The following is a 27,014-nucleotide window of genomic DNA, read 5'->3' as shown; positions in this document are numbered from 1 at the left end:
GTATTTAAACATGTTTATTATCTTAGCATATCAAAGGGTTCTGTTATTAACTCTTTAACTTTCTTAATAACATCAGGATGCAATAAAATTTTAGCAAAATGTTCAACTGTTAAATTGTCATCACAGCCAATTTTCTGTTGTGAAAATTGGATTGAAGCTGATTTGTTCATGCTACATGTCTGACACTGTTGAGCAGATTCTAATTTGGTCCTGTCAAAAGTATCTGATGTGTTCATGTTACATGTCTGACACTGTTGAGCAGATTCTAATTTGGTCCTGTCAAAAGTATCTGATGTGTTCATGTTACATGTCTGACACTGTTGAGCAGATTCTAATTTGGTCCTGTCAAAAGTATCTGATGTGTTCATGTTACATGTCTGACACTGTTGAGCAGATTCTAATTCGGTCCTGTCAAAAGTATCTGATGTGTTCATGCTACATGTCTGACACTGTTGAGCAGATTCTAATTCGGTCCTGTCAAAAGTATCTGATGTGTTCATGTTACATGTCTGACACTGTTGAGCAGATTCTAATTCGGTCCTGTCAAAAGTATCTGATGTTTTTATGCTACATGTCTGACACTGTTGAGCAGATTCTAATTCGGTCCTGTCAAAAGTATCTGATGTGTTCATGCTACATGTCTGACACTGTTGAGCAGATTCTAATTCGGTCCTGTCAAAAGTATCTGATGTTTTTATGCTACATGTCTGACACTGTTGAGCAGATTCTAATTCGGTCCTGTCAAAAGTATCTGATGTTTTTATGTTACATGTCTGGCACTTTTTAGCAGTATCTAATTCAGTCCTGTCAAAAGTATCTGATGTGTTCATGCTACATGTCTGACACTGTTGAGCAGATTCTAATTCGGTCCTGTCAAAAGTATCTGATGTGTTCATGCTACATGTCTGACACTGTTGAGCAGATTCTAATTCGGTCCTGTCAAAAGTATCTGATGTGTTCATGCTACATGTCTGACACTGTTGAGCAGATTCTAATTTGGTCCTGTCAAAAGTATCTGATTTGTTCATGCTACATGTCTGACACTGTTGAGCAGATTCTAATTCGGTCCTGTCAAAAGTATCTGATGTGTTCATGCTACATGTCTGACACTGTTGAGCAGATTCTAATTTGGTCCTGTCAAAAGTATCTGATGTGTTCATGCTACATGTCTGACACTGTTGAGCAGATTCTAATTCGGTCCTGTCAAAAGTATCTGATGTGTTCATGTTACATGTCTGACACTGTTGAGCAGATTCTAATTCGGTCCTGTCAAAAGTATCTGATGTGTTCATGTTACATGTCTGACACTGTTGAGCAGATTCTAATTCGGTCCTGTCAAAAGTATCTGATGTTTTTATGTTACATGTCTGGCACTTTTTAGCAGTATCTAATTCAGTCCTGTCAGATGATAATTGACATTCCTGACAACTATTCAATAATTCTTGTGATGTGTTCTTCATTATTTGTGGTAGATCAATATCTGAATAATGAATTGTCTCCTGTTCAGTACGATAACTGCAAATGACCTCCTTTACATACAAATCATATGACATTGGTTCAAGCACTTTTAAATTAGAATCAAATGATAAGGTACTGTGGTGAAGGCATTCACTATAACTTTTAATATTTTCAGTATCCAGATCTATCCTTTGTTTTTTATATTCATCTCTAGGACTGGTACTGACTTTTCTTTTCAAACTCTGATCAGTTTCTTCATTATTTCTACGGTCAACATCATCTTGAAATATTAATTGGTTTCTGCCAGGAATAGTTGCTGCTTTGTTGGTTTCAATTTTTAAATCAAAATACTTTCCTATATGAGATGCAAATTTAGTTAAATTGCTAGACCGATTGTTTTTATCTTTTGCTTTCTTATATGAACCAAGAGCCTGCTGAAGATATCTGAAGTTAACATCGTGACCCTGGACTTCCTGTAAAATGGAAAAAAGTCATTATTAACATACTATGGATTCATTATTATTCATTGGATACCAATTTTCATGGGTAAAGGTGAACCACGAGATTAAATGTATGCAAACTTCGGCAAAACCACAAAATTAAATATCCACAAACATGTAAGTTTTTCATAATCAACGAAAAATTGGTACATGTACCCACAAAAATAAGTGAATTCTCAAGAATCAAATGCACTAGTATACATTGTAAACAGTCTGTTGCAAGGGACCTACTGTGTATCAAAATCAATGTGAAAAGTAGCATTTTATATGCAGATACAAATTTATATTTCATACTGTGTGTAAATTCGCAAATGCAAATATTAAACCAACAGCTTGGAATCCCATGTGGTGTAATGTTCTCTACATCAATGTGACATCATTTCTTTACAAAAATACATACATTGATATATAAATAGATCACTATTTTTAACCTGAGGAAATTTTCAGATATAAAAGTTTTCCTTCCTTTAGCTTGTTTTAAATTTAGTTTTATAATTTTATTAAGTTGTTTAATATCTAAATACGAAGCTGAGAGATTTAACATTGAATTCATATTCAGTACATCATTTATGACTTCTCTTCATCAACATACATTTGAACATTTCATGCAATAGATAACTTTCGTGTCCATTGCATTTCCGTCAAAAACTTTGGTTTTAGTGAAAATCGTTTGTTCATTTAGTGGTATTGTCACTTCCATAACAATGTTGAGCCAGTGATTGAAAAAATATGATGCTATTTTGCATGAATAATTCAACAAATTAAATTCTTATTATTGCTTGACAGCACTTTATGTTATTAGTGAATTGTGATTAAGTATCTACATAATAAACATTATTTCTATTTTATCCTGGGTAATGACCATCACAAAGACGCTTGATGAACTTAATAATGCAGGGATACAGGCAATCTCTCTGGATCTGGTTAATGACGTCATTAAGGCTTACAAAATTGACGAATTTTTCCAGTGAAGGACATAACTTGAAAGTGGTCTATTTTATTACCTCTCCTGGATTAATCCAGTCAGTATTTGACCCCACTGACCCTATTTTAATATCCATCATACATCCAAACAATACTCGTGATATAGCTTCTGTCACATGACTATCTTTGTCTTCTTCCTGAATTATAGCAAACAAAACAAAATAATATTCATTTTCAAATACTGGGAAGATATTGGGGGGTGGCATATATATGGTTATGGATATAGTTGAAGGTTGTATGGTGACTAAAAGTTGTTATCTTCTACATCATTTGTTCTATGGTTGCTAGTTTCATTGACAATTATACCACATGATCTTAGTTTTATATACATACAAGCATACTGTATATAAGTTTTTAGCCAGTTGCTGTCTCATTGACGTACATCCCACTTCTGCATTAATTCAGGGGCCTCATTGGCCCATTTGTCTAACCAATCAAACTACTGTACCACTAGCCTGTCAACACTGAGGTTGTAAAATAATGGTAGAATCCTTTGTTCATTACACAAGTGTGTTTGACCATATATCAAAGTCAGTGAGTGTTAAGAGGACATTGAAATTCTTTCTGCCAAATAATTGATTTCTTCAGTTAACAAAATTAAGATATAAACATACCATTTCTACCCATGTATTTATACTGATAGATGTCTCTAAACTCTCAACAAAATGCCACCAATGTCTAGGTACATATAAGACATCTCCTGGTTCTAAAATCACCACATGGGGATGAGAATTCTGAAAATCAGAAACACATCAATTAAAAATATAACTACTGGTAATCTATTGTTTTTATGATATGGATCAGATGAGGAAAAAAAAATTCAATCAAAATAAATAATAGATATAGGAAGATGTGGTATGAGTGCCAATGAGACAACTCTCCATCCAAATAACAATTTAAAAAAAGTAAACCATTATAGGTCAATGTACGGCCTTCAACATGGAGCCTTGGCTCACACCGAATAACACTGAATCTTAGACTTTGTTTATGTTTCTTTTTATATATATTTTTATATTTAAAAAAAAAAATGAAATCCAAATAAAAAACCCACATCAAACTATTATATATTGAAGAAAGTCTGCATCTAATTAAATCAGGAGTATTACAATAGAAATGTTATAATTTTGATAACAGGTTACCCAAGCAAATGGTATATTCCAAACTTATTTAACATGTATGCTCCAAATCTACAGATTTCAGAATTTAAGAAGACTTTGACTGTGTTATGTATTATCCTATCAATTTCAACTTTTTTTTTTTGACAAATTTTCAAGCAAGATTTTATTGTGAATTACTTGTAATACGACCTGAACTCACTACTTTAAAGAACAAATATTGGTTCATAAAATTCATATGATTATAGTATGAAAGTCACAAATGACTTAGATATTTCTTAATATTCTCTAAAGTCTATAAGACTAGTAACAAAATGTGAAATTGAGACTTTCTTCTGTTTATATAAAATAATCAATGTTTTTAAACAGAATTAATTTTACCTTGAAAAGATGGAAAGTTGTGGATTCTGGCTTTTTCACATTGACCTGACTAAAAACACTAGACTCTTCATAAGGGATCCTTGTTGGATACATATACTTGGTATCTGAAGGCGGAAATAAAGTCCATCTCTTTCTACAATTATATAAATTCAGTAGATATTTTTCATAAGTAAATTACTAAGTCTAATATCTATACATACAGTTATTATTAATAACTACTAGTACATGTAAGAAAAAAGATTATTTGTTTTATTAATTTCATTTCCTTTATTAATATGCATGCATTTAACTTTTTATGAATTTTGGTCACAAATTGCCGTTCTCTGTGTAAAATTATAATTTCTGTTTATTCACCTGTCAAGAAAAAACCCAACAAGTTTACAGTTCAGTATAACAGAATTTCATACCGCTGGGGGCACGTCCCTTAATTCCCATTGCCTAAATCTCTTATGGAGTGTGCTACACCCATGTACAGGAAGAATTTCATAATGATTACAATTTTTAATTTAACTCCAAATGTAGAGGAGAATTACTCTAAAACGGTAAAAGTGAAGCAACCATAATTCAAACTTGATCTGTTTTTTTGTGGTAATATTCATTGTATATAAGTTTCATAACATTTGGTTGAATCAAACTTAATCAAAAGAACAAAAACCAAATATTCAGCATTTTATTTAATTTGTAAAGGAACATAACTCTAGAATGATAAAAAGTGACGCCACCAAAATCCAAACTTTATCTGTATTTTGTGAAAATAAGCATTGTGTATAAGTGTCATAACATTTGGTTGAGGCAAAATTAAGTTTAGAGAACTGAAACATGAAATTCAACATAACTCTAAGACATTTAAAATGATGCCACCAAAATTCAAACTTGATCCATGTTTTGTGATGATACACATTGTATATAATATTTAACATTTGGTTTAGGCAAACCTAAGTAAAACTAAATAAATTGTTCTCTTTCTTTTCCCATATGAGGCACAGCTCATACAGGAGCTTCTTAAGAATGAAGCAAGACATCTCCCCCCACTGCCAAATTCATTAACTTAATGGGTATAACTCAATGCCCCTCTGCTACAACAGGGGCATAATCAATTAAGATTTACAGTATTAATGTTTGAGTTAACTTGTGCTGTTGGATTAAAGCTTTCTCAAATATCTTAAATAATTTATTTAAAGAATGACTGTAATATTTTTTCTGTCTATGAAGATATAACATCAACTAGAGGCTCTCAAGAGCCTGTGTCGCTCACCTGTTAATGTGTTTACAGATGTTGGCCATCTTCGTTGGTAGGCGGGGTCATTAGACACTTTTTTTTAAAAAAGATACCCTAGTATTATGATTGTGGCCAAGTTTGGTTAAATTTGGCCAAGTAGTTTTAGAAATGATTTTTATACAAGTTACAAAAATGATGAAAAGTTGTTCAATATTGACTATAAAGGGCAATAACTCCTTAAGGGGTCCTCTAACAATTTTGATCATGCTGACTTATTTGTAGATCTTACTTTGCTGAACATTATTGCTGTTTACAGTTTATCTCTATCTATAATAGTATTCAAGATAATAACCAAAAACTGCAAAATTTCCTTAAAATCACCAATTTTAGGGCAGCAACCCGACAACAGGTTGTCCAATTCAATTGAAAATTTGTGAGGGGATATATCTTATTCTGATGGACATTAAAATCTTGAAAGATTTGCCCTAAATGTCTTAGTTTCAAAGATATAAAGCAAAAACTGCATTTTACCACTATGTTCTAATTTTAGCTATGTCGGCCATTTTGTTTGGTAGGCTGGGTCATCGGACACATTTTATAAACTGTAAACCACAATGATAATTGTGGCCAAGTTTGGTTAAATTTGGCAAAGTAGTTTCAGAGAAGAAGATTTTTAGAAAAGTAACAAAAAATGACGAAAAGTTGTTAAAAATTTACTATAAAGGGCAATAACTCCTTAAGGGGTCGACTGACCATTTTGGTCATGTTGACTTATTTGTAGGTCTTACTTTGCTGAACATTATTGCTGTTTACAGTTTATCTCTATCTATAATAGTATTCAAGATAATAACCAAAAACTGCAAAATTTCCTTAAAATAACCATTTCACAGGCAGCAACCCAACAACAGGTTGTCCGATTCGTCTGAAAATTTCAGGGCAGATAGATCTTGACCTAATCAACAATTTTACCCCTGTCAGATTTGCTCTAAATGCTTTGGTTTTTGAGTTATAAGCCAAAAACTGCATTTTACCCCTATGTTCTATTTTTAGCCATGGTGGCCATCTTGGTAGGTTTGACGGGTCACGCCACACATTTTTTAAACTAGATACCCCAAGGATGATTGTGGCCAAGTTTGGTAGAATTTGGCCAAGTAGTTTCAGAGGAGAAGATTTTTGTAAAAGTTTACAGACGACGGACGACGGACGCAGGACGACGGACGACGGACGCCAAGTGATGAGAAAAGCTCACTTGACCTTTCAGGTCAGGTGAGCTAAAAATGTGGTGCACACTGAATAACCTGCGTAGCCATGGTAGCAGGTTACATTTTAAAGTGCACCACATTTTTTTTGTCATTTCGAATAGACAGAAAAAATATTACAATCATTTCTTATAATTTAATTCTAACTTCCATTTTAAACCGGAGTAAACCATGGAAAAACGTTGATGATGTCACCGTCACATGAGAAACTTTTGTCTATGAGCTGATAAACAAAACAACGTGAGCCAATCAGAAGACGTGTTACATCCAAAATTTAATTATATCCAAATAATATGTTCAAATGAATAATACCAAGAATTCTACCTACCTACCATAAATCTGGGCTACCAAATTAAAACCGTACGTATCATAATGGCAATTAGTGTAACAGCCTTCACTTCCAATCCATATAGTGCTGTCATTTCCATCTCTGTTGTCTAACCCAAAAACACTCCAATCCACTGCCTGCATAGGAGAAAGTTTTATTTTTTTTTATCTTGAATTGGTTTTTTTTTCAAATCTGAAATATGTCTCTCTCAATCTGATTTTTTTTTTTATTTGTTTCAAAAATTGTTTATGCTAACTGCTTACATATCTACCATCGCTGAAGAACATGGTATTGAAAACATTTCATGATGTCATTAGCAATTTGAAAAATTTGTTAAAAAGAAATTAAATTCATTTTTAGCTCACCTGGCCCGAAGGGCCAAGTGAGCTTTTCCCATCACTTGGCGTCCGTCGTCGTCGTCGTCGTCCGTCGTCGTCGTCGTCGTCCGTCGTCGTCGTCGTCGTCCGTCGTCGTTAACTTTTACAAAAATCTTCTCCTCTGAAACTACTGGGCCAAATTAAACCAAACTTGGCCACAATCATCATTGGGGTATCTAGTTTAAAAAATGTGTGGCGTGACCCGGCCAACCAACCAAGATGGCCGCCATGGCTAAAAATAGAACATAGGGGTAAAATGCAGTTTTTGGCTTATAACTCAAAAACCAAAGCATTTAGAGCAAATCTGACATGGGGTAAAATTGTTTATCAGGTCAAGATCTTTCTGCCGTCAAATTTTCAGATGAATGGGACAACCTGTTGTTGGGTTGCTGCCCCTGAATTGGTAATTTTAGGGATTTTTTGCTGTTTTTGGTTATTATCTTGAATATTATTATAGATAAAGATAAACTGTAAACAGCAATAATGTTCAGCAAAGTTAGATTGACAAATAAGTCAAAATGACCAAAATGGTCAGTTGACCCCTTTAGGAGTTATTGACCTTTATAGTCAATTTTTAACTGTTTTTCGTAAATCTTAGAAATCTTTTACAAAAATCTTCTCCTCTGAAACTACTGGGCCAAATTAATCCAAGCTTGGCCACAATCATCTTTGGGGTATCTAGTTAAAAAAACGTGTGGCGTGACCCGGCCAACCAACCAAGATGGCTGCCATGGCTAAAAATAGAATATAGGGGTAAAATGCAGTTTTTGGCTTATAACTCAAAAACCAAAGCATTTAGAGCAAATCTGACAGGTTTTAAAGTGTTAATCAGGTCAAGAGCTATCTGTCCTGAAATTTTCAGATGAATCAGACAACCTGTTGTTGGGTTGCTGCCTCTGAATTGGTATTTTTAAGGAAATTTTGCTGTTTTTGGTTACTATCTTGAATGTTATTATAGGTAGAGATAAACTGTATACAGCAATAATGTTCAGCAAAGTAAGATTTACAAATATGTCAACACGAACGAAATGGTCAGTTGACCCCTTTAGGAGTTATTGCCCTTTATAGTTAAATTTAACCATTTTTTCGTAAATCTTAGTAATCTTTTACAAAAATTTTCTCCTCTGAAACTACTGGGCCAAATTAAACCAAACTTGGCCACAATCATCATTGGGGTATCTAGTTTAAAAAATGTGTGATGTGACCAGCCCAACCAACCAAGATGGCCGCCATGGCTAAAAATAGAACATAGGGGTAAAATGCAGTTTTTGGCTTATAACTCAAAAACCAAAGCATTTAGAGCAAATCTGACATGGGTTAAATTGTTTATCAGGTCAAGATCTTTCTGCCGTCAAATTTTCAGATGAATCTGACAACCCGTTGTTGGGTTGCTGCCCCTGAGTTGGTAATTTTAAGGAAATTTTGCAGTTTTTTGTTATTATCTTGAATATTATTATATAGATAGAGATAAACTGTAAACAGCAATAATTTTCAGCAAAACAAGATCTACAAATAAGTTTTCATGACCAAAATAGTCAATTGACCCCTTAAGGAGTTATTGCCCTTTATAGTTAATTTTTAGCATTTTTCATAAATTTTTGTAAATTTTTAGAAAATATTTTCCACTGTAATTACTGGGCCAAGTTCATTATAGATTGAGATAATTGTATCAACAAGAATGTTCAGTAAAGTAAGATCTACAAACACATCACCATCACCAAAACACAATTATGTCATGAATTTATCTGTGTCCATTGTTTAATATGCACATAAACCAAGGTGAGCGACACAGGCTCTTGAGAGCCTCTAGTTTTTTATTATACATATTAATTTTCCTTCAATTTCTGATTAGTTTTGTTCTCCTTTAATAATGCAAAAAAAAAGTACAGTCTCATCAGAAGGAAATATTACCTCAAGCAATTTGTGAAGTTGATAGAGAGCAAACGCCAATTCTCACTTTTTATGAAACCTATAAATATTGATATAAATATGAATTTGCTCATGCACTAAAAAAATTGTTATCAAAATTGTGACTGTGCAGACAGAGCTTCCATATATATACCATTTTTTTTCTTTTATGTTTGTTACAACTGTGCTAATTTTACAAATCTTGAAGAAAATTATACATTTAAGTGAAAATAATTAACAAAAAAAAACCTATTTAAAGGACTATTATATGAGATATTAACAAACATACTTTCATGTGATCTGTTTTCTCAATAAACAAATCTTTCATGTATTTGTAGTCTATGTAACAGGTAACATCTGATTTATTGTAAGGAAATAATGGGTTATTTTCGTCTGGCTTTCCCAAATTCCATTCCACAAACTGCTGTAGAGTTATCTCCTCATGGACACATTCTGTTTCCCACAAAACTACCAAAAATATCAGAAATTAGAAATCTGGTAGACATGATATCATGGTCACCAAAATCAAATGTATTCTATTTCCAAGTTTATTAAAGAATTGCCACTCGTAATAAATTTTAAAATACAACGAACTGACAAGTTGGATCAGAATGTCCCAATAGCAATGCATGTTATTAAAATTTGAATATTTAAATCTATTATGCTTCATGTTCATTGCACTAAAAAAAGAAGGTAACAACTCATTACATATATCACTGAAATATATCATACTTTAATATTGTAATTTATATATACTGGTATAAAATTACTCACTAAACTTAAACTTTGGTCAGTTGAATTTATTTTCAAATATAATGAACAGAAAACAGTTGAAATTCATGTTTATTTGGTTGCATTGTGCTGTATTGCATAATTTTATTTCAGTAGTGTTTTAATACAATACTTGATTTCTAATTCAAATAAAACATTTATAAGAAATGAAGTTTAAACTCAAATTCCACACGAGTCTGGGATGCACATAGTTTCCAAGTTTTGATAATGTGAAATAATGTGAAGCAATCAATTCATTTTGTTGTATGTCTATTAGACCGTTGGTTTTCCCTTTTGAATGGTTGTACACTAGTAATTTTTGGGCCATTTATACCTTGTTGTTCGATGTGAGCCAAGGCTCCGTGTTGAAGGCCGTACATTGACCTATAATGGTTTACTTTTTTTTAAATTGTTATTTGGATGGACAGTTGTCTCATTGGCACTCACACCACATCTTCCTATATCTATAATGCTCCTGAAAGTGAATAATTAACTAAGCCTGTTACTTGCAATCAAATTTTGATAGTTACATTTTAATTACCATTATCATCCTTTGGAGCAACTTTACATTTGTATCTTTGATTTGTCAATTCACTGGCTAAATAATTTGGTGTCCACTTTCTTGATGGCCAATCAGAAATCCTGTTCTTCAACACAATAGGTGGGCATTTCTTGTAAGCAATTAAGGCTTTTAAAGTTGTCATGGTAACATGTGAGATAATCTATAGCAACCATAAAATTTGGTTATCTACAATGTGTAAATTATATATATTTATATGACTAGATGATACATTTCTTGAATAAACTTCATTAGGTACACGCAAGTCATAAAGGTTAAGCAGCAAAGATTTTAAATTATTTCTATAAATGTTTACACACCAAGAAATTTAAGTCTGAATTTGCCCTTTCACAATATTAATTATTAAAATGTTTTACCAAAATTGCAGTTGGAATTGATCTCAACAAATTTATATGGAATTATTTTTTAAACAGTCAAGTTGTGAAGTCATATGGAGGTAAGGTAGTCATTTTGTGATTGCTATATAATTGTCAAGTCTAAAGTTTTTGCATTTTCCCCTTTAAAATTGTTTTCTTTATTTCTACAAAACAAACAACAAACATAAACAGTATAATAAAAAAAATGCTGTCAATAAGATTCCATGAGAGATAAAAGAGGGACAAAAGATACCAGAGGGACAGTCAAACTCATATATAGAAAATAAACTGTCAAAGCCATGGCTAACAAAGAAAAAGACAAACAGACAAATAATAGTAGACAAGACACAACATAGAAAACTAAAGACTAAGCAAACTGATATCTATGAACTAACTATTTTTACATGAAATAATGAGTGCATAGCGTGAACTTTGAAAACTATTAAGCAAAATATTCTAGAAATTTTTTTTCTTTCTCTTAAGTGTTTAAAGTACCGGTATTGATTAAAAAACAAAGCAGTTACTCTTTAAGAAAACTTAGATTTTAAAAGAGATAAGTTGAAAACTTTTAAATTGGACATTATTAATTCAACTGAATTTTACTCTTTTTCTTTAAGTGCAGAGAGTTAGCAGGATTATTATCTTCTGGATTTTTCCTGTTTTCATAAGAGGGGTACGTTCAACCCCTTTTTAAGTGGGGCTAGTTGCTAAAAAGTGGGGCAAATTGGTGGAAAAGTGGGGCGATTAGACAGTGGGTTGAGTTAACAAAATCATACATGAAGTTCAACAAAATTTAATTCTGTTTCAAACTGATACCTTTTTCAAAGATTTTTTTATTTTTATGTAATGCAATAAATTATTTAAATTAAGAATAGAAATTTATTTTACGCATTAATTTTAAGCTTTTATATGTATCAGGAAACAAATTGTTCTGTTTGTTTACTTGTTCTGATATTGTATGATTGTATTTGTAACAAAGTATTGTCCAATCTTGCTGAAATCTACAGGGCATAGTTTTTCTCTACAAGATTGGACCATACAGGTTCTTTGAGTGTAGTATAATACAAACAAATTCTTCTTCTTCTTACTTCTTTATCATTTTTATAGTTCAGCACTCCATCAACATACCGCTGATAATGTACCAGGCACTGATGTCACTATGGCACGCTTGCATGGGATATATTATTTTTATTTACAGTTAAATATATACAAATAAAAGTCCAAAAGGTTATTTTTCTTCTGTTTTGTACTATATATTTTAGTTAAAACTATATACATTGTATTAGTAATTTATATGTGTAGATTGTTGTTGAGAACAGATATTGTGATCTGTTCTCGGAAACAGTCTTGTGTAATACATTTTACTGCAGCAACAGGCAGAAGGTCCCATTGCAATATTCTTGTAGGATAAAATGAGTACTTGTATGAGTCTTTAGATGTTTGTATTGGTCTGTAGGAATAATTGTGTGAATTTTGTCTTGTTTTTGTGTCAGATTGGATGAATAAGTCTGTTGGATAATAGCTACTAGATGGTGTATTATTTTATAGAAACTAGAACACACCCGTGATATCGCGGGTCCATGACTGAATTAAAGTATATAACTATGCGCAAGCCTTATTTTAGTATTATTTTTTATCTGATAAAGTCATGCCGATAATAAGATACACAGTTTTCTCTGCTTTCAAATCTTTCTGTTTGAACTTATCAATTAGAAAGTCTTACTGATTAAAATACTACAATAGGTAACAATTTGACAATGATTGAATATTTAGTAGTGTCAACCCTGTGATTATGATCCGTGTATATAGCATAATCCTAAATACACCGTTTGGTGGTGCACCTGTTAGATGCGAAACGTACAGATAAGGTATTAGGTAAAAGATGAATATACTATTGGTATCGGTATCGGACTCAACCCGGAACTTCTTAATTATTGGCAATATTAATTATGTGGAAAACAAAAGGGCCTGGAGTGGTGTAATTTTTAATCAACACCTTTGTACTATATTAGTTATATATAAAGCTGAATTCTTTGATTCGTCATTTTTACGTGATGACGGCTGACAAATTGGACCTCGTAATTTTAGTATAATAGATAGATGATGTGTGTTCTTATTCATCTTTTTTTCTAGGGTTGTCCAGTTTAGAGTTTGTAACATTTCAGTGAGGGAGCTGCATTAATGTACAGTATTCGACAATCAATTGATTCGACAAGAGTTGATTTTTCCTTCAGGTTTTAGTTCAATTCAATTAAAAAGAATGAATTGAATAGACACATTAACGATCGATTTATTCAACAAATCTTTAATGATAGATACGATCGATAACGATTGAACATTGTTTGTAGATTCAATCAACTCAATTTTTTAATGATGGATACTCGATCGTAACGATTGATACGATCGATAACGATTGAACATTGTTTTTCGATTCAATCAACTTAAATCAATACATACGTGTTATGACAAAGACTCGATCATAACGATCGATAACGATTGAACGTCATATATCGAACCAATCAACACAATGTATTTTGATGAAGACTCGATCGTAAAGATCGATAACGATTGAACGTCAAATGTCGAATCATTCAACTCAATGTGTTTTGATGAAGACTCGATCGTAACGATCGATACGATCGATAACGATTGAACGTCAAATGTCGAATCAATCAACTCAATGTATTTTGATGAAGACTCGATCGTAGCGATCGATACGATCGATAACGATCGAACATCAAATGTCGAATCAATCAACTCAATGTGTTTTCATGCCGGAAGACTCGATTGAACGCCATATATTGAATCAATTAACTCAATTTATTAATGGTAACTACTTAATAAATTTTATTAATAAAGATTTAACAAAATAATTTGTATTACTGTATTTCCCACTTCAGCACTGATGGAGATAAACTCTATGAAAATAATATATGTCAGAATGGGTACGGAGATATTAATATAGTGAACATAAATTGTACACGCAATTGAAAAATATACAAAAGTTGAAGCATAGGAATTTGCTGTTTCAAAGACTTTTAACACTGATAAAACATTTTTAACATTAATTCAAGTTTGAAGAAGTTTTATAGCAACAGTTTTAGGAGATAAAAATATGAATGTGACAAAAATGTGTATTGTAGTAGCCAGTTTATGACAGTAGTATAATATAGATCATTAAAATGAAGAAACTGAAGTGAGTAAACAAACATGATTTTTTTTTTAAATTATTATTAAATGACTATTAGAGGAAAGAGACTTCTATGTTCCTGCTTGTGCTGTAGTATGTAAATATATGCTGGCTTAATTGCGCATATACATTTTTTTATAGCTGTATTAAATATAAGCCATCTAGCGTCGTAGACTTTGTTTATGTGCCTTCTATCGCCGTAGGCTGTGTCAATTTATCGATTAGCACCGAAGTCTATGTTGTTGTGTCAGACTCAGGTTAGGGTTGGAGTAGGAACATATATATTACTGTGTATACTGTTCCCAGGTTGGAGTTTGGGTGACAGTAAGACTGTAATACATACGACTTTTAGCGCCGTAGGCTGTGTCAATATGCCGCCTAGCGCCGTAGGCTATGTTATTGTATCAGACGTAGGTTATGGTTAAAGTAAGATTATAGTAAGACTGTATTAAATATGCCTTCTACCGCCATAGACTGTGTTTATATGTCACCGAGCGGTACCGTAGGCTATGCTATTGTGTTAGACCTAGGTTAGGGTTAGATTTAGGGTTATAGTAAGACTGTAATAAATATGCCTTCAAGCACCGTAGGCTGTGTAAATATGACACTTAGGGGCGTATACTATTTTATTGTGTCATACTCAGGTTGGGGTTAGAGTTAGGGTTTATAGTAAGAATGTATCAAATATAAACCATCTAGCGTCGTAGACTGTGTTGATGTGCCTTAATTCTAGCACCGTAGGCTATGTCAATAAATCGCCCGGCACCGAAGTCTATGTTATTGTGTCAGAATAAAGTTAGGGTTAGAGTAAGGGTGACAGTAAAACTGTAATACATACGGCTTCTAGAGCCGTAGATTGTGCCAATATGCCGCCTAGCGCCGTATGCTATGTTATTGTATCAGACTTAGGTTAGGGTTAAAGTTAGAGTAATAGTAAGACTGTCTTAAATATGCATGCTGAAGATAACGCCGTGGGCTGTGTCAATACGCCGCCAGGGCTGTGTCAATACGCCGCCAGCGCCGTATGCTTATGTTTATGGCAAGCCGTTCTCGTCAAAACTATGTTTAAACTATTTTTGAACAATTCACATACTGAGAATTACAACAAAGCACACTGAGATTAAAAACTTGAAAAAACACAATGAGAATTAAATATTACACACTGAGAATTAAAAATTACACACTGAAAATAAAAAATTACACACTGAGATTTCCTAAAGACGCACTGAGATTACAAAAATGAAAAACACATGTACTGAGAATTGAAAATTACACAATATAACACATAGTGCCATAGGCTATTTTATTGTGTCATACTTAGGTTAGGTTTATATGCCTTTTTGTGCCGTAGGCTATATATGTCGCCGAGCGGCACCGTAGGCTATGTTATTGTATGAGACTTAGGTTAAGGTTTAGATTAGAGTTAAAGTAACACTGTATTAAATATGCCTTCTTGCGCCGTAGGCTGTGTCAATATGCCTTATATCACCGTAGGCTGTGTCAATACGCCAGCTAGCGCCGCATGCGTATGTTATTGTATTAGACTAAGATTATAAGAACATCTATTAAAATACAGAGTTGACTGAGTTGACCATATTTATCAACTGTGGCATAATCGTATTGAATGAATACGATTTATACTTTCGTGATCAGTTTATAATTTTAACCAGGTGCTCCGCAGGGCGCAGCTTTATACGACCGCAGAGGTCGAACCCTGAACAGTTGGGGCAAGTATGGACAAAACGTTCAAGCGTGATACAGCTCTGAATTTGGATTGTGATCAAATTTTTGACATTACATGGTTTTTTTTTACACAAAACAAATGTCAAGATTTTACAAATCAATTAAAGATTTCTTCTTCAAACTTTTTAAATCTAAAATTAAATAGTTGACACAGCATAGGTTTTTGACACAGAATGAATGTGGTCTAATGAACTTAAAAGGTTTTTTTTGCCTTTGAGCAATTCACTATGCTGTTGAATATTAATCCTCTCAAAAAAATGTTTGAAGAAATTTTCTTTTTATTTATGAAATCTGAAATGAGAAAAATTTAAACCCCCCCCCCCCCCTTTTTTTTCACATCCCCGTTTCCCTTTTTCCAAAACTGATATCAATTCAAATTTCTAATGGAGTTTGCAACAATAACTACTCTTTTAAATACATCATAAAATATTAAAATGTAAAAAAAAAGTGCTTGTTATCACTGAATGGTGAAGATTGGTTGGTAGTAAAAGTGAATATACATTGTTTATTGTATAAAACAATAAAAAAAACTTCATCAGCAACATTTTATATTGGCGAATTTCCAATGAAGTTATTTACATAAAGTTATTGGCAAATAAAAATAGAAAATGACATCATAGTCATGTCTGACAAATGTCCAACATACATTATCTAAAAACATTTTAGATAAGATAAGGAAAAAAAGCTTCATCGGCAACATTTTATATTGGCAAATTTCCAATGAAGATATTTACATAGAGTTATTGGCAAATAAAAATAGAAAATGACATCATAGTCATGTCTGGCAAATTTCCAACATATATTATCAACTACTATTCTATACAAAGAAAGATAACTCCAATTGAAAATTAATTGCTATTGCACAATATTGTGCAATTAGATATTTCTTGCTATTGTGCAATACTGTGCAATTGAAAATTTCTTGCTATTGCATAATACTTGATATGGAATCCTGATTTGGACCAACTTGAAAACTGGGCCCATAATCAAAAATCAAAGTACATATTTAGATAAAGCATATCAAATAAGCCCAAGAATTTAATTTTTGTTAAAATCAAACTTAGTTTAATTTTGGACCCTTTGGACCTTAATGTAGACCAATTTGAAAACTGGACCAAAAGTTAAGAATCTACATACACAGTTAGATTTGGCATATCAAAGAACCCATTTATTCAATTTTTGATGAAATCAAACAAAGTTTAATTTTGGACCCCCATTTGGACCAACTTGAAAACTAGGCCAATAATTAAAAATCTAAGTACATTTTTAAATTCAGCATATCAAAGAACCCCAAGGATTCAATTTTTGTTAAAATCAAACTAAGTTTAATTTTGGACCCTTTGGACCTTAATGTAGACCAATTTGAAAACGGGACCAAAAATTAAGAATCTACATACATAGTTAGATTCGGCATATCAAAGAACCCCAATTATTCAATTTTTGATGAAATCACACAAAGTTCAATTTTGGACCCTTTGGGCCCCTTATTCCTAAACTGTTAGGACCAAAACTCCCAAAATCAAATCCAACCTTCCTTTTATGGTCATAAACCTTGTGTTTAAATTTCATAGATTTCTATTTACTTATACTAAAGTTATGGTGCAAAAACCAAAAATAATGCTTATTTGGGCCCCTTTTTGGCCCCTAATTCATAAACTGTTGTGACCTCAACTCCAAAAATCAATCCCAACCTTCCTTTTGTGGTCATAAACCTTGTGTTAAAATTTCATTGATTTCTATTTACTTATACTAAAGTTATTGTGCGAAAACCAAGAATTATGCTTATTTGGACCCTTTTTTGGCCCTTAATTCCTAAACTGTTGGAACCAAAACTCCCAAAATCAATCCCAACCTTCCTTTTGTGGTCATAAACCTTGTGTCAAAATTTCATAGATTTCTATTTACTTATACTAAAGTTATTGTGCGAAAACCAAGAATTATGCTTATTTGGACCCTTTTTTGGCCCTTAATTCCTAAACTGTTGGAACCAAAACTCCCAAAATCAATCCCAACCTTCCTTTTGTGGTCATAAACCTTGTGTCAAAATTTCATAGATTTCTATTCACTTAAACTAAAGTTATAGTGCGAAAACCAAGAAAATGCTTATTTGGGCCCTTTTTGGCCCCTAATTCCTAAAATGTTGGGACCAAAACTCCCAAAATCAATACCAACCTTCCTTTTGTGGTCATAAACCTTGTGTTAAAATTTCATAGATTTCCATTCACTTTTACTAAAGTTAGAGTGCGAAAACTAAAAGTATTCGGACGACGACGACGACGACGACGACGCCGACGCCAACGTGATAGCAATATACGACGAAAAATTTTTCAAATTTTGCGGTCGTATAATAAAGAGATGACTGAGTTGATTAAATTGATCAACTGTGGAACAATCGTAATGATTGAATACGATAGATACGATCGTGCCATGTTTAAAATATGAAAATAGAGTTGACTGAGTTGATTATATTGATCAACTGTGGCACAATCGTAACGATTGAATACGATCGATACGATCGTGCAACGTTTTAAACGTTAACAAAATAAAGTTGACTGAGTTGATTAAATTGGTCAACTGTGGCACAATCGTAACGATTGAATAAGATCGATACGATCGTGCAACGTTTAAAATGTAAAAAGATATAGAGTTGATTAAATTGATCAACTGTGGCACAATCGTAACGATTGGATACGATCGATACGATCGAGCAACGTTTAAAATATAAGAAAAATAGAGTTGACTGAGTTGATTAAATTGATCAACTGTGGCACAATCGTAACGATTGAATACGATCGTGCAATGTTTAAAATATGAAAAAAGAGTTGACTGAGTTGATTGAATTGATTAACTGTTGCACAATCGTAACGATTGAACACGATCGATACGATCGTGCAACGTTTAAAATATAAAAAAATAGAGTTGACTGAGTTGATTAAATTGATCAACTGTGGCACAATCGTAACGATTGAATACGATCGATACGATCGTGCAATGTTTAAAATGTGAAAATAGCGTTGACCGAGTTGAATAAATTGATCAGCTGTGGCACAATCGTAACGATTGAATACGATCGATATGATCGGGCAACGTTTAAAATGTCAAAAAATAGAGTTGACAGAGTTGATTAAATTGATCGACTATGGCACAATCGTAACGATTGAATACGCTCGATACGATTGTGCAACATTTAAAATGTAAAAAAAAATAGAGTTGACTAAGTTCATTATGTTGATCAACTGTGGCACAATCGTAACGATAGAATACTATCGATACGATCGTGCAAGGTTTCAAAATGTAAAAAAAAATTGAGTTGACTGACTTGATTATATTGATCAACTGTGGCACAATCATAACTATTGAATACGATCGATACGATCGTGCAACGTTTAAAATGTGAAAAAATAGAGTTGACAGAGTTGATGCAATTGATCAACTGTGACACAATCGTAACGATTGAATAAGATCGATACGATCGTGCAACGTTTAAAATGTAAAAAGATATAGAGTTGATTAAATTGATCAACTGTGGCACAATCGTGACGATTGGATACGATCGATACGATCGAGCAACGTTTAAAATATAAGAAAAATAGAGTTGACTGAGTTGATTAAATTGATCAACTGTGGCACAATCGTAACGATTGAATACGATCGTGCAATGTTAACGATTGAATAAGATCGATACGATCGTGCAACGTTTAAAATGTAAAAAGATATAGAGTTGATTAAATTGATCAACTGTGGCACAATCGTAACGATTGGATACGATCGATACGATCGAGCAACGTTTAAAATATAAGAAAAATAGAGTTGACTGAGTTGATTAAATTGATCAACTGTGGCACAATCGTAACGATTGAATACGATCGTGCAATGTTTAAAATATGAAAAAAGAGTTGACTGAGTTGATTGAATTGATTAACTGTTGCACAATCGTAACGATTGAACACGATCGATACGATCGTGCAACGTTTAAAATATAAAAAAATAGAGTTGACTGAGTTGATTAAATTGATCAACTGTGGCACAATCGTAACGATTGAATACGATCGATACGATCGTGCAATGTTTAAAATGTGAAAATAGCGTTGACCGAGTTGAATAAATTGATCAGCTGTGGCACAATCGTAACGATTGAATACGATCGATATGATCGGGCAACGTTTAAAATGTCAAAAAATAGAGTTGACAGAGTTGATTAAATTGATCGACTATGGCACAATCGTAACGATTGAATACGCTCGATACGATTGTGCAACATTTAAAATGTAAAAAAAAATAGAGTTGACTAAGTTCATTATGTTGATCAACTGTGGCACAATCGTAACGATAGAATACTATCGATATGATCGTGCAAGGTTTCAAAATGTAAAAAAAAATTGAGTTGACTGACTTGATTATATTGATCAACTGTGGCACAATCGTAACTATTGAATACGATCGATACGATCGTGCAACGTTTAAAATGTGAAAAAATAGAGTTGACAGAGTTGATGCAATTGATCAACTGTGACACAATCGTAACGATTGAATACGATCGATACGATCGTGCAACGTTTAAAATATGAAAATAGAGTTGACTGAGTTGATTATACTGATCAACTGTGGCACAATCGTAACGATTGAATACGATCGTGTAGGGTTTGAAAAAGAATAGAGTTGACTTAGTTGATTATATTGATCAACTGTGGCACAATCGTAACGGTTGAATACGATAGATACGATCGTGCAGAGTTAGAAAAAGAATAAAATTTATCATAATAAAAGCACAGTTGACTGAGTTGATATATCCTGAAATGAATGAAGTATGTTAATTTGGTACAACAATTGATTGAATCGACAAACTGATACGATCGAGTACAGTTGACAAGATAATTATACTACAAAATAAAATATGTCAAATCAATTGATTGTCGAATACTATACCTGTCTCGGGAGCTGGTGTTGTGGTATCTGTTGCAACAGAGAAATGTATACTATTTATATGTCTCTGGTTGCAAGTGGAACTTTTTAATAAAGTATCATGATAAATAACTTCCAAAAATTTAAGATATATGTATTTATGTTGGTCATTTTAAAAGATTTCAATGTCCTGTTTTTCACTGTTTGTATCCAGATACTTTCAGTACCAACTAACCTGGTCACTGACTGGCTGTGTTGTGCACAGGCACAAGAAGGTCGGCTATCCATATAAATACTTCTATTTATAGTCTCAATTTCAAGATTACAAGAAGGCACATACGGGTACAAGTCAAATCGGCACCTGGTCAAATCGGCACCCATAGAAAAAGTCAAATCGGCACCTGGTTAAATTGGCATCTAGTCAAATCGGCACCTATTTAAAGTCAATTCGGCATCCATTAATATTTGATATAATATATGGGACTGGGACTATTATGCTAAGTTAGTAATTTAAGTATACTAGCATAATAGTCCCAAATATATATAGATATTTCTAAAAATGTAAAAATTCGATCATGATTTATTTTGTTAAAAAGCATCAAGCTGTAAAAATACAAAAGTTGATCATTTAAAGTTTTCTCAACATTATGTGACTGATGTTTTCATGGTTTTGATAAATTTTCTTTTCAATTAATAAATAACTTTAATCAAGTACATAGTGAAAACACAATGTAACACCAGCTTTTGTTTCGCATATTTCTGTCATATTTTCACAACTATATGATATAATCTAATAGCGAGAATTAATACACAAACATGATTAGACCACAAAAAGACTTTTTATGGATATATGTGGTATCAGGAGAAATTAAAATTCGAATGTAAACTATTCAGGTATCCTCATTTCCATTGTGAGGACAAGGATAATAGCACGAAATGTTAGGTTAAAGTATATAAATTAGAATTTAAAGATTGAACTAGAACATTTTTAAAAATAAACTTGTATCACCTGGTGTAAGAAAATGTGTGTCAAAAAACTTATAACTTGTACAAAAACCCTGTACAAATTATAAATTGTACAAAGTTATATTTTGTACACATCATATATTAAACAAATTTAACATGGGTGCCGAATTGACTACATCAAGTGCCGATTTAACCAGGTGCCAATTTGACTAGGTGCCGATTTGACTATACTGGGTGCCGATTTGACCAAGTGCCGATTTAACCAGGTGCCGATTTGACTAGAATTCGCACATACTAGGGAAACAAATTAAAAACTAAACATACTAAATTAGGAACAGACATGGACAGTGGCTGTATTTTCCTATTTCGATTCGAGGAGCGATATGGAAACTCATGCAGGGAGATACATACCTTTGATGTGGATTTCAAACGCTAGGGTAGGGGGTTCTTAAGTCATAAGTGAAGTCATCGTAATGTAACGGCGACCCTATGTTTTAGAACAGTATTATGTCCCTTTAAAATGGACTGTTGTAAAATTAACATTTAATTACTATTGTTAATATGAATTATTGATAAAAATTGTTGTTTAACATGTTTATATATTTAGTTACATTATGGTGCTATAATTCATTGAATTTATTCTCATATTTTGTTGAATTTGCAACTTATAATTTAGTTATAGAGTGTTTATATTTGAATAGTATTTGTTAAATAACTGATGATTTAAATAATTGTACTGGGCTTGTTTTCATAAGCCATTTGGTTGATAAAACAACCGCTTATTTTAGCTTTTTAGTAAGAGCTTACTGGTGTTGCACACCTCACTGCCTAACTGGTCTTGCACAGACCTCAGTCACTGTCTACACGTAAGGTCTAGCACAGACTTTGCTGACTAACTGGTCTTGCACAGACCTTGCTCACTGTATACACGAAAGGTGTAATGCTTTTCACAGCATCTAGACACAATGTCGCTATTGTGTCTAGAAATATAATGCATCTAGACAAAGGTTAAAATGACAGATTAAGCTATGTCACTTTTATGTGAATTTTAACTTGCTTTTTATATTCGTGTTTCATGTTTTTATCTTTACAAATTGTTGATATTTGTTGAATTATGTAGTTTGCTAATAAACTATGAAAACTTGCTAGTGTTAAGTTTTGCAAAGCCAAATATGAAGGATCAGAGACTCAGGATTCCTATACCTACTCTTTACACGGTCTGGGGTAAAATATGTTAAAGTTGACACAGAAAATACACAACGTAAAAACCCCTCCGGTTACATTTTGGTGGCAGCGGTGGGATCCTGAGGTGAAACATCTGATCTTCTCATTAGGCGGCAATGCTATTGATACAGTTAAATATGTTAAGAAAAATTGTCAAATTTTAATATTGTGAAATAATTGTCATTATGCTTGCTTGATGTTAATTTTGATTGTAAAAGATATTGCCATGTATATGTATGTAATAATGATGAGTAATCATTTCAGTTTAACTTTACAAAGACTGATTTTAGATTGGCACAGAGATAAAGTATGTATTGATAGTTATAGAATGTATAAGCAATTAATTGCATAGATGAAAAAATTCAAATGGTTTAAAGAAAGCTTAACTTAGATTGTTTAGATAGAATGGTATATTTTGATCATATTTGTCTTACTTAACACATTCAGTAATTACACATAGCTCAAGATGAATGTGTATAAATCGACAGGAACAGCATTGTAAAGTACCTCATTGTTGTATCCTTTAGACCCATGAAAAGGGCTGTCGCCTACATCATTTTATTTTATGCTAACTTGCTTCAAAATTATCATGTTTATGTGGATATAAGCTTGGATGCCAACATAATTGTTTCTGCCTGATTGACGTGTTTTAATCGCTAATATGAGCCTCTGATTCACGTAATCGCTTTTGGCCTTTTATAATAAAGTGCTGGTTGTTGCATGATTGTTTTATTCTATAGTAAATATCTCTTAAACACATACAGAATATCTAGTACATTTTAGACAGTTACATTATTTCCATAGCATTTGACACAACAGTTTACTGGGTGACGATTCAGTTTAACTATTTGTTTAATTTTGTTATTCAATTTTTCAGCACTTGTTTTCAGTGATGGTGATGATATGAAATAATATATACGAGTGTTATAACTGATATTGGAGATGATATGACCAGCATTTCTAGTGTTCAATTGATAAAGGAATTGGAATGTGTTCCGTGTGCAATATATATGGATGAATATACTGTTTGTATATAATGGAGATTCATACCAGCCTTGTTTTTAAACTTCATGGCTTCAGTTTTTTTAAGGAGGGAGGAATGTAACGGCGACCCTATGTTTTAGAACAGTATTATGTCCCTTTAAAATGGACTGTTGTAAAATTAACATTTAATTACTATTGTTAATATGAATTATTGATAAAAATTGTTGTTTAACATGTTTATATATTTAGTTACATTATGGTGCTATAATTCATTGAATTTATTCTCATATTTTGTTGAATTTGCAACTTATAATTTAGTTATAGAGTGTTTATATTTGAATAGTATTTGTTAAATAACTGATGATTTAAATAATTGTACTGGGCTTGTTTTCATAAGCCATTTGGTTGATAAAACAACCGCTTATTTTAGCTTTTTAGTAAGAGCTTACTGGTGTTGCACACCTCACTGCCTAACTGGTCTTGCACAGACCTCAGTCACTGTCTACACGTAAGGTCTAGCACAGACTTTGCTGACTAACTGGTCTTGCACAGACCTTGCTCACTGTGTACACGAAAGGTGTTGTCTACACGAAAGGTGTAATGCATTTCACAGCATCTAGACACAATGTCGCTATTGTGTCTAGAATTATAATGCATCTAGACAAAGGTTAAAATGACAGATTAAGCTATGTCACTTTTATGTGAATTTTAACTTGCTTTTTATATTCATGTTTCATGTTTTTATCTTTACAAATTGTTGATATTTGTTGAATTATGTAGTTTGCTAATAAACTATGAAAACTTGCTAGCGTTAAGTTTTGCAAAGCCAAATATGAAGGATCAGAGACTCAGGATTCCTATACCTACTCTTTACACGGTCTGGGGTAAAATATGTTAAAGTTGACACAGAAAATACACAACGTAAAAACCCCTCCGGTTACAGTAATATCAAAAACTAAATCGAAAGAGAAACCACAAACCGGATATTCAAAAATAAATGTAAAACTAACTCAAGTCCGGAGAATCCGGAAATGCGTTCAAGAGAGTCATGATGGGGATTACAGAGCTCAATATACTGCAGTAATGGGTTGGAAATTCAGTTTAGAGAAAAATAATTTAGAGGCTGAAAAAAATAAATAGAATAATTGGGTGCTTATAAAAACACAGTAAAATGCAATTAATCACTATTTGCATATTAAAATGGCATGTCTTTAATTACGTTTAATGTAATGTTGGTGTTGCTGTAGGAAATCTGTTGGAGATACAGCTGATTATACTAGTGTTGATTTTAAAAGTTCTTTGAGCTTGCTTTAATTAACAGGGAGCATTCTTTGATACAGTATTGTATTCTAAAGTGTGTGGGTTTTTTTTTATCGTTTATGCAGTTCGGTGATTTTTGTGGATAGATCCTTTTTCCGTAGTTCAGTTCAGATGTAACGGTTTATTTCTTCCTCTGTGATATTTTATCCTGAGGATAATTTGTCACGGTAATTTTTTTTCAGGCATGGTATTTCACAGGTAGATTTTTTCCAGAGGAGTGAAAATCTAACCGTGTTATGCGGATAGTATGTTCCAGTATATATTTGCCATATCATATTTCACAGAACCTTGTGAAATATTTTCCCATTAACTAGTATGCAAGTTACTCGCAATCAATATATACCTGACTTTAATTATAAAATGTTTCACAAAGGTAGAACAAATTTGCATAATTTATCAAAGGGAGGTAATTATGAGCAATTTATATTTTAAAGATAGTAATATAATATATTCCTAAATCTATTTCATAGTGAAATTTTTCCTTGAATCTTATTTTTATATATTCATTTATATAACAAGATGACTTACAACATGAATTTTAAATATGAAAGATAACATTTCACAGGTAAATACTATCCAGCTGTTAAAATTGCTTTTGTTCCAATATATTGTTATACTATAATTTATCTGATTTCCATATAATCAACAACAACATCTTTGTCCCCAGACTATTTAGTTAAAAAAATTATCATAATCAAATTCTTCCATTACTGTTAACAGTAGTAATGCAACTATATTTCTACCTTTACGTTTTAATTTATATTTGTACTGAGATCTGAAAACAACTCACTTTTACATGCATTTCACTTACCTTATTTAATCATGATATTATTTTACAATTACGATCTTTGAAATTATTTCTGGTTTTCTTTCTTATGTTTAATGATAATTTTCTTTTTAAAAGAATGATATTTACTTGAATTTTTTCAGGAAATTTTTTCAATGATAATTTGTGAAATAATTCCCATTATAATACATTTTTTTTACAAAATTGGTTTAATTCAAATACACTTTTTTTATGTCATAGTATTTGTAAAGGATAATTTTTTTCTAATAAGTATTCAATAAGTTAACTACCCAGGTAGAATTTCATGGCAAAGGAAAAAATATCCCAGGGAAATATTTTCCTCCGGATAAAAAAATAACAACTACTGTGACATTTTTTCCTCCGGATCAAATTTCACCCGGATATAATTTTGCTTTACATAAATGTACAAAAAAATGTTTTAACCTTATCCCTTGTCAGGCTCATCTTCAGTAATACTTTTTATAACTAAATTTTACTAAATAATCAGATAGTGTTGATAGCAGATCTATTGTAGTTGTATCTTTTTTTTACTCTAGGCTACCGTATTTAAAATCTAAAATACTGGTATTGTATAAACGCTTCTCTTCTTAAAAGACTGTATATTGGCCTCTGAAAGTCTTTTTTTTTTTTTGTAGTTGGGT

At 32.3% G+C, this 27,014-nt stretch overlaps 1 protein-coding gene across 5 annotated transcripts; it reads right to left on the bottom strand.

The window, feature by feature from the left end:
* Window positions 1-25,228, bottom strand: LOC143063962 (uncharacterized). 5 transcript variants are annotated; one of them, XM_076236428.1, is made up of 9 exons: window positions 25,193-25,228; window positions 22,449-22,512; window positions 10,842-11,048; window positions 9,819-9,997; window positions 7,245-7,381; window positions 4,439-4,571; window positions 3,557-3,676; window positions 2,963-3,079; window positions 1-1,931 (listed from the first exon to the last, which is right to left on the bottom strand). In XM_076236428.1, the coding sequence occupies exons 3-9, from the start codon at window positions 11,002-11,004 to the stop codon at window positions 18-20; spliced, it is 2,763 nt and encodes a 920-aa protein (XP_076092543.1). In that variant the 5' UTR covers window positions 11,005-11,048; window positions 22,449-22,512; window positions 25,193-25,228; the 3' UTR covers window positions 1-17. The 5 variants fall into 5 exon arrangements, with proteins under 5 accessions (XP_076092543.1, XP_076092546.1, XP_076092547.1 ...); XM_076236431.1 differs by having other exon boundaries at window positions 10,842-11,022; window positions 25,193-25,217; XM_076236432.1 differs by lacking the exon at window positions 25,193-25,228 and having other exon boundaries at window positions 10,831-11,048; window positions 22,449-22,485.
* Window positions 25,229-27,014: the final 1,786 nt, after the last annotated feature.

This window comes from Mytilus galloprovincialis, chromosome 2 (assembly GCF_965363235.1).
Source record: "Mytilus galloprovincialis chromosome 2, xbMytGall1.hap1.1, whole genome shotgun sequence".
In the NCBI taxonomy this organism is placed as follows: Eukaryota; Metazoa; Mollusca; class Bivalvia; order Mytilida; family Mytilidae; genus Mytilus; species Mytilus galloprovincialis.
The sequence above is the reverse complement of the archived record's forward strand: the minus strand, read 5'-3'. Positions and strand labels throughout refer to the sequence as shown.

Excerpts from the sequence above, each read along its gene's own strand:
- LOC143063962 (XM_076236428.1), bottom strand. The coding sequence starts at position 11,004 with ATGACAACTTTAAAAGCCTTAATTGCTTACAAGAAATGCCCACCTATT. Across the intron at positions 3,080-3,556 it reads TAAATACATGGGTAGAAATG|GAAGAAGACAAAGATAGTCA; the intron begins GTATGTTTATAT and ends GCTATAATTCAG. Across the intron at positions 1,932-2,962 it reads ACTGGATTAATCCAGGAGAG|GAAGTCCAGGGTCACGATGT; the intron begins GTAATAAAATAG and ends TCCATTTTACAG.